Here is a 12,269-nt window from a genome sequence, read left to right as displayed (position 1 = left end):
GCTCTGGACCCTCCATCACATGATTTATGGTTTTTATCTAACTATAGTACTAGCTAACTATTGGAGTGCTTGTATGACTCCAATAGATCTCAAAAAATAAAACACAAGAATTACCAAATAGTTTGTGCAAAGGATTAATACTGGTTATGAATGACAATAAAATCAAGTGATATGAACTACTCATGAAAATCACCCATACTAACAGTAAGTGGATACACAAAAGGAACTTTAACTTTAACTGGAAATTTATGGTTTGATTTCTTTGTATGTATGGATCACTTGGGTTGTTACCAACATCTGGTGAAAATTTCATGTCATTAGCACCTCTAGTAATATATTTACTGAGAAAAATGGTGACGTGTTCAATACTTATTTTACCCACTGTATATGGATAGTATTTAATTTTTACAATAACAAGCTGGAATGAAAACAAGTAAAAATGAAATAAAAGTAACAACTTTTTACTTCTTGCCTTTTTTTAAAGATGTAAGGAGTAGAAAGTACAGATAAATGTGTGAAAATGTAAGAAGTAGAAGTAAAAAGTAGGCTGAGAAATAATCATTCAAGTAAACTGCAGATATCCCAAAATTCTACTTAAGTACGGTAAAGAAGTATTTGTTCTTAGTTACTTTATAACTCTGGATCTACAAATCAATGGTGTTGAGATCTGTAGAGTCAGTTAGAGGGAAGGTTTTAGGTGTCTGATGAAAAGCTGACATGGAAACCTCACACAGATCATTTAAGAATAAAAATAGCTAAATCTATTGTAGTACTGTACAAAGTAAGGGAGTTATTTAATGACAAAGCACATGTTGTATAATACAATGATTGTTCCACACTTAATTTATTGTATTGAAGTCTGGGGAAAAGCACGTACAACAATTATAAATTCTATTTTTATTTTACAGAAAAGAGCTGTAAGAATTATCACTAGAAAATTTTCCAGTTACCATCAAATACATTATTTTATCAACTGAAGTTTCTGAAAGTCTATAAATTGGTTGATTATAATATTTTACAGGTTATGTATATGGCTCACAAAAATGTATTACTTTTAATCGAGGGCTGCAGCTAACAATTATTTTAGTAATCGATTAATCTATCGATTATTCTGACAATTAATCGAGTAATCGGATACATAAAAATTGTCATGTTCTGCAGTAATATTTAAGCCTATTTTATGAGAAATACAATTATTTAATATTGTGAAGGGGTAATCTACACCTGCTGATGACCCTGCTGCAATCAAAGTAAAATTACACCAGTTGTATTAATTCATGCATTTTAGCTCCACTTGTTTGTATTTATGTATGTGAGGTTTGAGGAGGCATTAATTAAAAACACTCTGTCACTGAATCATTTTTAACCATCATAGAAAAATCTAAATGCTGTAAATTTATTGTTATGGATTGGAAAATTGAATGTCTTTTTTTGTTAAAAATTTAATAAGTAAAATGGGTAATATAAACATTTGGGTGTTGCAATTGAGTTTTGTAGAGTTCAATTGTTAATTGTAACAAAAAATTATATTATGACTTATTAGGTTGGTGCAGGGTTCCCATTTAGGCAATCAAAAATTTTGTCTTGACTGCTTAATTACAAACAAATATGACAGTATAATGAAGGCTAAAATCATAAAAGCAGCAGCAAATAAGAAAAAAAAATCAAACTATCTTCTATAAATACTTTTAAATTAGAAATATGTACTCCAAGTATCATTTAAACTAAGATAAAAGCATATCAACAAATAAACATGTTTCAGCTCAAGCCGTCAATCTGTTGCTGTGTTTTTATTTTTGTCTGACAAACTTACAGTAAGTCTTGTTTTTAATCACACAACTTACACACTGTTTAATAAAACCCTGCCAGGTCACCATGATTAGTCAGCACCAATAACGTTAGCTTAAATATACCTCCTCCTTGTACATCTGGAACATGACAGACAGATTGTCACTGATTTAGGTAACCATATTTTGCAAAGGGAACATGAACGATACCTGTTGTTAACTCCGGACGCGTTCGGTAAATGCAGCTGCTGTATTTGTTCCGGTGCAGAAACATCGCGGATGTGCAGAGCATTGCTTGTTGTCGTCTTTTCTGTTCAGTTTTAAATGTTCCCATGCTTTTTATAATTTGTTGTTTTCTGAGCGCTTCGTTTCGGCACTCTTCGTCTTCTTCTAAAGCTAAATATAGTGTGCAGCAAGCATACTTACGTGACGCGTCGACAGTGTAACTGTTAGCGGAAACGCTAACACTGTAGCATTGTGTGTAACACAAATAACATTCTGGGCGGACGAAAGTGCGCTGATTATAAYATGTATTTCTTACGAAGCTTTGAGGCAGATAAGTTTGCCTCAAGGATTTTTTGTAATCGAATTACTCGAATTATTCGAGGAATCGTTTCAGCCCTACTTTAATCATCCAATTGAATTTTGTTCAAAGATACGATCTTAAGAGGATAGCCATGTTTGTGAAACCTAAATTTAGAACCAGTTTGAAGGAATGGCGTACTTCAATCCAAAGAATAAGATTATGGAATAGTCTGGAGAGTGATGTGAAAAATGTAGGATCAATGTGTGTGTTTAAGAGAATGATCAAAGTTGGTATGTTAAATAAATATGAAATTGTATAATGTGTATCTAAATGATTTGGTATCCAAGAAAGGTTAGATTTTTTGTTTTGTTTTTCTTATTTGTAGATTATTATTGTTTGAATTTAATTTGTGGGAAAAAAGGGGCAGATATAAGATTTATTTCTTCTTTCAGCTGCCTTTCCTTTTGTTTTATTTGTGATTTGATTTTTTATTGTATATAGAATTTATTTATTTTTTTATTTTTAAATATATAAACTAAACTAAACTAAACAAGTTCTCTATAGAAAAGCTCCATAGTTGGCAGCCAGATTGTTTCAATTCTTTAATGTATTTAAGGTATTTCTTTCTTACACTTATCCATATTCAGTATACATGCCTACATGTGACATTTTGTGTAGTTGCTCTCCAAGCTGACAGTGTGTAGGTGTGCACACACAGGGAGTGTGATACAAGGAGAAGAATGAGGTGCAAAGACTTTGACAAAAGTCCTCTTGTTCAGCAGCACTAGAGGAGAGTTGGGAGGAATCTAACACCTTCTTGGGACAAGTGTGACAAATGGTACAACAACAGTTTGCCAGCCGAAACCTCTCTCACCTGTGAGTTTCTGGAGCAAAGGGCTGAGTTCTGTCTCCTGCGTGATGACCAGGGTGAGCGCTCCTATTAGCTCCCGCTCCAGCTTCTCCAGCTCCTCCTGCTCCTCTTCTGCAGCTCGCTTTGTGTGCTGAGCCTCATCAGCCAGAGAGTACACATAGATGAGAAGGAGGATCAGCTCATCTGGTCCAAACTTGTCCTCCCTGAGCCTGGACCCAGAGGATGCACTGTCCCAGGGCTTCATCAGGGGCAGTAACTGCCTCAGCACAGCAGGAAAGTCAGAGTTCCCAAGAGTCTGTGAAGCACAGAAACACAACATTAAAACCCCACAGGGAAKTTTTCTACACAAACCGTTGTGCAGAAAACAATGAAATCTTTATGAAAAGATGAAGAACACACCAATAAGTTGGCACTCCTTATCAAGAAACAATCAACATTTGATTCATTAGTAATTAGTTAGAGAATTTTAAACACTGTGGGAGGAAATCATAAGCTGAAGCACGTTACCAACGTGACAGTGATGCTCACGTAGGCACTAAAAGTTAGACACTCAAGTACTGGAGGCATAAGCTCTGACTACGGAGCCCGCGAGAGGACATGGGGGATCTTTTTTGTTTGTGTTCCCACGCAAAAGCATTGCGTTACCTCACAATACCTTTTGCGTTCCCTCGCAAAAGTTGTTTAACACTGTTGWGCCTGCCGGTTTATTAACAAAATCACATGTTTACCATTAGCGAGTTAGCCTACTGCTTCATTTCAGCTTCAGAATGAATATATCACACAACCACGCAGGGAAGTATGTCATATGCTGATGCTGTAACACAGTGCAGCCACGCAACATCAATGTCAATTTCATGAACTTGTGGCAACACATCCTGTTTTGGTGACCGGATATTTCAAAATAAAAGTTTGATTTTTTTCAGTTCATATACAAAACAATATTTTGTGTGGTAACGCAAAACAATATTGCAAGGTAACGCAAAAGTATTGCAAGGTAATGCAAAGATATTGCGAGGGAAAGCAAAAGTATTGCAAGGGAATGCAGAGGTATTGCGAGGGAACGCAAAGGTATTGCGAGGGAAGGCAAAGGTATTGCGAGGGAAGGCAAAGGTATTGCGAGGGAACGCAAAAGTATTGCGAGGGAACGCAAAGGTATTGCGAGGGAACGCAAAAGTATTGCGAGGGAACGCAAAGGTATTGGGAGGGAACGCAAAGGTATTGCAAGGAACGCAAAGATATTGCAAGGGAACACAAAAGTATTGCGAGGTAAAGCAAAGATATTGCGAGGTAACGCAAAAGTCTTGAGAGGTAACGCAAAGATATTGCGAGGTAATGCAAAAGTATTGTGAGGTAACGCAAAGATATTGCAAGGTTTTGCAAAGGTATTGCGCGGGAACGCAAAGGTATTGCGAGGGAAAGCAAAAGAAAAAAAATCCCCCCCATGTCCCCTCGCGGGCTCTGTATCTGACAGAGTCAACGTGAACACAATGCACTTTAAACTTTGACTTTCTGACTAAACTTTGTTCAGAAAGTGCAGTTTTACAGGAGTTATTCTATAACATTTGTTTCCAAAATATAGGTTTTTGTACATAATCTCTGGATGTTTTGATAGAGAACGATACTGTGAGGAAACAAGAGGTGTTTGCACAACCTTTCCATGAAGACCTTGTTATTGCAGGTGTTGCTGAACAGTAGGGCAGAATGACATCAGKCTGTAGTCAGAGGTTTTGGATGTTTTTCTAGGAAAGCCACAAACAGTCTTGCTGGTCTTCAGGGTTTCTGAAATTTTACTTTCTTTACTTCACAGAAACAAACTAATTCTATTCACAAGCACCTTCATATTCTGTGGGCACAAACTGATTTAGATTTCAGAGTGTTACTAGCATTTGATAGTCAGCAGGTTTCTGCACAAGGGACTACTCTTCAGTAGAATAATAAGCAGAGAAAGTGGTATTACATTATCACATTACAAGTGGGAAACAAGTCTGCACCATGACAAGATGATACAGATATCATCAGTGTGTCACTGAGACCCAGCTTATTAAAGTGCCTCGTTGAGTTTTAACTCTCGRCACAAAGTTTGAAGAGCCAAAGTATAAAATTAAAGTTTAATTTTATACATGAATGACTTGGTAAATGTGTCGAGACAGAAGAGTGTTCTGTTTGCAGATGATACCACATTTCTTTGTTTAGGTAAAGGTATTGAATGGATGTTGGAGATAATGCACACAGAATTTGTGAAAATACAAACTTGGTTTAAACTTAATACATTATCATTATATTTGGATAAAACTATTTGATATTGTGTGATAGAAAGTGAACTATTAATGTTCYCTTTAGAGTTGATGGTGTTGATATTTGTAGAGTCAGGGAGGTGACGTTTTTGGGCGTTATCATTGATGAAAAGCTGACAGGGAAACCACACGTTATTTTAGAATAAAAATATCTAAATCCATTGCATTAYGGTATAAAGTAAGGGAGTTATTTGTTCTTCAATCCAAGGAATAAAATTATGGAATAATCTGGAGAGTGATGTTAAAGATGCTAGATCAATGTTTATGTTTAAGAGAAATATAATAGTTGGTTTGTCAAAGGAATACAAAATAGTATAGCGTGTATCCATACAAATTGTTGTTTTAGAAGGAATTAATTTTGTTTAGTTATTTGTTGATTATTATCGTTTGAATTTATTTTTTGGCAAAAAGGAGCAGATATCATTTTTTCTTCTTTCTGCTTCCTTTAATTTTATTTGTGATTTATAATTTTTTTAAATTATACATAGAATTTGTTTTGTTTTTAATGGAATGAATGAAGTCTCAATCAGTTAATCAAAATTTACTTCATTTTAACTTTCCCATCAATATCTGTAGACAATCTGATAAGAATATTAAAATAGCTCTAATCAGTTTATTTTCTGGTGAAGATTCTCAGTCATTCAGGTCATGATCAATCCAAAAAAAGTTTTCTAGTCTTCTAACTTCTAGTCTTACGTTCTTGTCGTAATGGGCTATGAAGAACTAATTTAAAAACAAAATTTCTTAAAGAAAGATTGGAATAGATTAGCATATTTCATAATCCACAATTCATACTATCAATCACTTTAAAATATGCCAATTCATTTTAATGCGAAAGGCAAGAAACAGTACGTTACGTTGTTGTTTATTTAGATCATCTTTTAATTTATCCAAAGCTTTTTTTGATATGTTTATTATGTTTTCTTGATTGTAACTACTTTTGTATTATATTGATTATTTTTACAAATCATGAAAACTGGTAAGTGATCACTTACATCGGATGTCAAAATGCCACCCAACACTTCTCCATTTGTTATATTTGTAAAAATGTTATCAATTATTGTTGCACTGTGAGTTGTGATTCTGGTAGGTATTGATATTAGTGGATAAAGATTTAAACTGTGCATTGAGTTTATAAATGTACCAATGTTATTTAAGTCAGTTTTATTAGGTCAATATTAAAGTCATCACACAAAATGACTGTTTTGTTACAACTCTCAACAAGGATGTTCACAAGTCCAAGACAGATCCCAAGATCTTTCACAGAACACTGACCACTATTCCAGCACGGGTGAGCTCACAGCTATAAAACAAGGGTGTGGAGCTAATCTGTCTGATGAAAATAATGAAATTTTCATGAAAAATTGGCCTGAGAGCAAGAAAACAGGTGACGGGGTCACACTGAGATGGGAAAAGTGAAGAATAAAGCAGAGGAGAGAAGGAGCAAAAAAAAGTTTAAGAAACATTAAGATTCAGATGATAGAGGAAATGACTGTTGACACAGGACAGTACGTTTGTGGTGGATAAAGCAAAAAAACACCCCCACTGATGTATTTCATTTTAACGAAGGGCTTCTTTATGAAGACATTTGTGTTGTTGTTTTAGATGATGTGGTGGGCCCACTGAGGGATTCTGTTTTTGATCCACAGGAACTCACGGAATCAAAAAGGCAATTACGATCCAGAGATGTAGACAAAGCCTAAAACCTCACGGACTAACCCTCAACAAAGAGTTCAGATTTTTTCTTAGTGATCTACAATTTCCTCTAATATAAATAAATTCAACACAAATCAGCACTTTCTGAAGGTGATATCTGAATCCACCCAATCCTCAGGTCCAACATTAAACATGGTAACAAACACAGTCCTCTACATCCACTCTCCTCTTCCCTGCCTTAGGCCCCAGCCAATCATGGTCCTCAGGGATTGTTCAAAACATTTTTCTTTTCAAACATTGTGAAATCAAATACCTATACAAGCTATGCTCATCTGAACTGCCAAGCAGTGTGTCTGAACTTTCCTTTTCTCATTTCTGCAGGACAGCAGTATGGAGAGAAAGAGCTGTTTAAAGACAAACTGCTGAGAACTTCCTTTTTTTATCTTGCACTTTTACATCTACTGACCACAAACCCCTCTGTCTGGACATGTTGTAAAAGGGCATTTATTTGATCTCTCAGATTTTTAAAGTGTGCCATATAGCCGTTAGCATTTTCRTTTTATAATACCTGTTGCCATGCAACTTAAGCATTTGATGCTTCCAAAAGCAACAGAGAAAAAAGAGCTGAAACGGGAGATCTGGAGGCACTCTGGGCCCCTTCTTCATTTGTCCAGAACTACTTTAGTCCAACACTGTACTCGTGTTACCTCCTGGACCTCTGAGCACACAAACACTACATGTTCTTCATTGTCAGAATACATATCTGTACACACCTGCCCTTGTTTTTTCAAATCTTGTTGTGACTTCCACCCTTTTTAGGCTTGTATTCCTTTCACATAACTTATGACTCCCATACTGTATGTTGAAACAGTGAATTCAGAGCTTTCAAACTAGACTTTGCTAGACTAGACTTTGTTGATATAAATTTATCCAGTGAAAGGATGGTGCCATTAGTCAGTCTTAAGATCAGCTGTTTAAAGTTAGACAGGATATATAAAAGTATATTTTAGTTTAATCGGTGTGTTTTAGTCTCCACTCACTCTGACATTAATGATTTCTTTACAGAAACACCTCTGTGTGCAGAGTTTGATCTGTGTACAGTGAGAAACAGGCAGATTGTAGGAGTAGGTGTAATTGGGTGCCTTCAAGAGATTCGCAGAAGCTGCTGTTAGCTGCATGCCATGGCGCCAGGGCAGGAAATTAAAGTCTTTTGAGCCGAGTAAAGCAGAAAGAGAACACTAATGGACTGAAGGCCTCTGAAAGTAAACTCAACGATTCCTGACTTCACTTTAAAAGTGATGCTTGAACAAAAACAATAAATTTTTTTTACCTCTTTCAATTAGTACTCACTGTAACGTGCGAGCTACAAGGGCTGAAAACATGCCCAGTGAGAACCACAGAGTCAAATAACTTTGGAGCAGGGGARCTCGTCTCCACTTATTCAAAGAACTCTCTTCTCTTCTCTCCATACAGGGGAGGAAAAATAAAACAAAAATCTATCAGGGTCAACATGGCTACCACAAGAGTGCTGCCCTTTTTTTTCAAAATCAAAGGACACAATATAAAACTCTCTCGCAGGCAGCTATAAAACCCAGTGCTGAGCTTCCAGGACCGGTTTCACCTGATCAGATCTGTTCCTTTTATTGCCTGGAACAGATACTTCAGGTGGGTTTCTGAATTTTATGCATTATTGCAGAAATATCGCCCACCAGTGGTTCAGGGGGCAAGCTGTTATAAAACCCGGTGCGCTGAGGTTCCAGGACCGGTTTCACCTGACTGAATCTGTTCCTTTTATTGCCCGGAAGTGATCCATCAGGGGGGTTTCTGAATTTTATGCATTTTTTGCAGAAATATCGCCCGCCAGGGGTTTCTGGCTGAATCCAGTTGTGAGAGCGGGTGCTGGACATAGGACCATGGTTCCACCTCACTGGATCTCTTCCTTTTATTCCCTTGAATCAGCACAAGCAGCCCCGTGCTGGAAATCAGCCATTTAACCCGCCAGAGCTCGCCCAACGACTTTTGATAGCTTATATCTCTGCATGGGAATGTCCTAGGAACTTGCAACCACCTCCAGGTTGTAGCGGAGATCCAGAACATTAAAATGAGCCATCTCCCGCCCAGATCCGATGCTCAAAGCCAGCAGAGAAGCAAACGAAGTTTGAAATTTCCTCCCAACAATGCGCATAAAATGCACTAAGTCACTCATAATTTTGCTTATAGCTCCGCGGGGCAACGTCACAGAGACTCCATTCAAGTATTAGCTTGTATGGCAGAACCAGAGCTTTAAAACCCGACCAGCCACTCCGGGATCTGATGCTCCTAGCTCGGGGAGGGGTCTAAAACCACCCCTGCGGAGGTCCGATGGTGCATAATTTTGGAGGTTTTTCGCTTATATCTCCGCGGGGGAACGTCGCAGGGACTCCACTTAACTTTCTCCTTGTAGAGGAGAGCCAGGGCTTTAAAACTCTACCATTCAGGCCGGGATCCGAWACTCCTAGCCTGGGAAGAGGGGCTAAAACCACCCAGGTGGGAGGTCCGATAGTGCRTATTTTGGAGGTTTTTTGCTTATTGCTCTGCAGGGGAACCTCTCAGGGACTTCATTCAACTTTCATCTTGTAGGGCAGAACTAGAGCTTTCAAACAAGACCAGCCACTCCGGGATGTGACGCTCAAAGCTGGCGCTAGAGCCTCACCAGCAAGGTTGCCCTGTGCGGGCACCTGGGAATCAGCTGGTGGGCGACTCGTCGCCCGCGAGCGACTGGTTGGGCACCCCTGGTCTACAGTCTATGGTTTGTGCAGCAGTACATTATATTGTCTTTTGATTTAGCAGTCATGGTGCAAGTTTACACTGGAGTTGGTTGGACTGTGCTGCTTGTGACCAAGTGAAACACTCTAGTTTCCGTTTCTTAGTTTCTATAGGAAGTTATATTTGAACACTAATTTATTACACTGTTGTATTTTTTTCTGGCTGAAGAAGACAGGCTTTAACTTCAGTTTCTCCATGATTTCCTTCAAATTCAGCAACTTCATTAAACACGTTTCCAACACAGAGAAATGTTTTACCCAAATTATGATTTTTGCTCGAAAACAATACAAAATTATGATTTTGWTTAGCATTTTTGCACATATGGCAAAAATGACTCACCTAATTTCTTTGGTAATGCTGTCAGCATCACAACATCCTCTATTATAATTATGTAGTTAGTTGGATGTTGTTTTGAACTGTGTAGGCGTAGTGATCTAAAGGCCCTGTCACACATTTTAGACAACTTATGCCACTTGTGAAAATTTTAAAAGACATCTACACTGAAGATGGAATATAAAAAAGAAAGCCTCTTTTAGGTGTGTACTGTAATGCTAACCAAATAATTAAATATATAACTTAGTATTATTAGTACTATTACTAATTTAGACATGTAAAAAAATTAATGAGTTGGCATAAGTTGTCTAAAATGTGAGACAAGGCCTTTATGTGGATGTCATGTCATTTCTACACTAGAAACTGTTCAATTTCAAGGGCAGTRTTCTTTCTAAGAGATAAAGAATTACTGTCATGATTAACAGAAAGCTACCATTATTATTATAACTTTAATTATTATTTTATTAAATCCAGTGGATGTTCTAATGTGACTATTACACATAAGTGCAGAAAAACAAAGGCATTACCCTGTAAAAATATCTAACTTTAAGCTTCGCAGTTACTCAAAAATGCCATTAATTTCATCTACCTGGGAATTTCTTGGCTTGACATAACATTTCCAAAAGAAAACAAAACTATGTTTTAAATATAGAACTCATCTTTGTTTATTGAACAGACTTGGCAAAATGAATTTGGCAGTTGTTGATTGGGGAACATCACTGGCTGTTTTTATTTTAGACCTATCATAGGCTTTCTCCTGCTTTATGCTCTGGTATGAATCAGTCTGCCAGTGATTGACATAGTGCTGTTAGGCAGTTCGAACCATCCTGGGGTCCATAAAGGCTCAATCTCGCCCAATCACTGAGCTGGGCCAAACTCCGCCTCTGAGCAGCTCAGCCTGAACAGGAAACCAGCTCCAGATGTAACCCCTGGAGGAAGGTGAGTGTTTTAGATGGAGTGGAGCGTGTTAACCAGAAGCAGGCCTTGCTAGCTCGCATTGCATTGCTCTCTTTACACAATGAACCCTTTTCTGGGTCTGGGGAAGGGGGATGGGTGGATTTTTTTGGGTCTAGGTCTTTGAAAGAACAAGAAAACATTTGGCCATTGGTCTGTCCTTTTTGCCAACAAATGTCTCAAATGTCCATGTTGAGACGTGGCTCAACCTAAATAAATTCTAGCCTATTCAGTTTTTTTTTWAAACCAAAGCAGGGGGGAAAAACAAAACAACATGCATTCTTTTGGAAACACACATGTACTTCATTTCCAAACAAATAATCACATCTAATTTGTATTCAGGAAAAACACGTAAAGCTGGAAGGGAAACAAGCAAATGTCTGAAAAGAAAACTCATAACTCTTGAAYCCAGAAGAAAGCTACATCAGTTTTAACTCTAGAAATAATCCAGCAAGCTTACAACTGATTTAAAATAAAACTGCTGGAGGAGGAACAAGTTTTCTCACTTGAAGAGGCTGGCAGGAACAGGAGCATGTAAACAACACCAGAACTTTCATGTTTTTCCTGACACTGTTTATGAGTGTGCCTTATCTCACTCTGGTCAGACCTGTACCGCATCTCACCCTGGTCACACCTGACCGCATCTCACCTTGGTCACACCTGTACAGCATGTCACCCTGGTCACATCTGTACCGCATCTCATCTCACACCTGTACAGCATCTCACCCTGGTCACACCTGTACCGCATCTCACCCTGGTCACACCTGTACCGCATCTCACCCTGGTCACACCTGTGAAGAAATTTATAGTTATTATGGCATAGTACTGATTATTAACAACACCAGAGTATTAGGGTTTCCTTATTTTATAATACTTTTATGTTAGTTATAATTATGTGTTAATTAAATTAGGTAGATACAGTGGTTTGCAAAAGTATTCATACCCCTTGAACTTTTCCATATTTTGTCACATTACAACCACAAACATAAATATATTTCACTGGAATTTAATGTGAAAGACCAACACAAAGTGGTATACAATTG

At 37.6% G+C, this 12,269-nt stretch overlaps 1 protein-coding gene across 3 annotated transcripts in view; it reads right to left on the bottom strand.

Annotated features, from left to right (window-relative positions):
* The window catches only part of scfd2 (sec1 family domain containing 2), a 249,408-nt gene that overhangs the window by 143,491 nt on the left and 93,648 nt on the right, over nt 1-12,269 (bottom strand). For all 3 annotated transcript variants that reach the window (XM_014027369.1, XM_014027368.1, XM_014027367.1), the window contains exon 5: nt 3,188-3,479. In XM_014027369.1, coding sequence (XP_013882823.1) covers nt 3,188-3,479 — 292 coding nt within the window. The remainder of the gene's footprint in view (nt 1-3,187; nt 3,480-12,269) is intronic.

Source organism: Austrofundulus limnaeus, unplaced genomic scaffold, assembly GCF_001266775.1.
Source record: "Austrofundulus limnaeus strain Quisiro unplaced genomic scaffold, Austrofundulus_limnaeus-1.0 Scaffold642, whole genome shotgun sequence".
Classification (NCBI taxonomy): domain Eukaryota; kingdom Metazoa; phylum Chordata; class Actinopteri; order Cyprinodontiformes; family Rivulidae; genus Austrofundulus; species Austrofundulus limnaeus.
The sequence above is the reverse complement of the archived record's forward strand: the minus strand, read 5'-3'. Positions and strand labels throughout refer to the sequence as shown.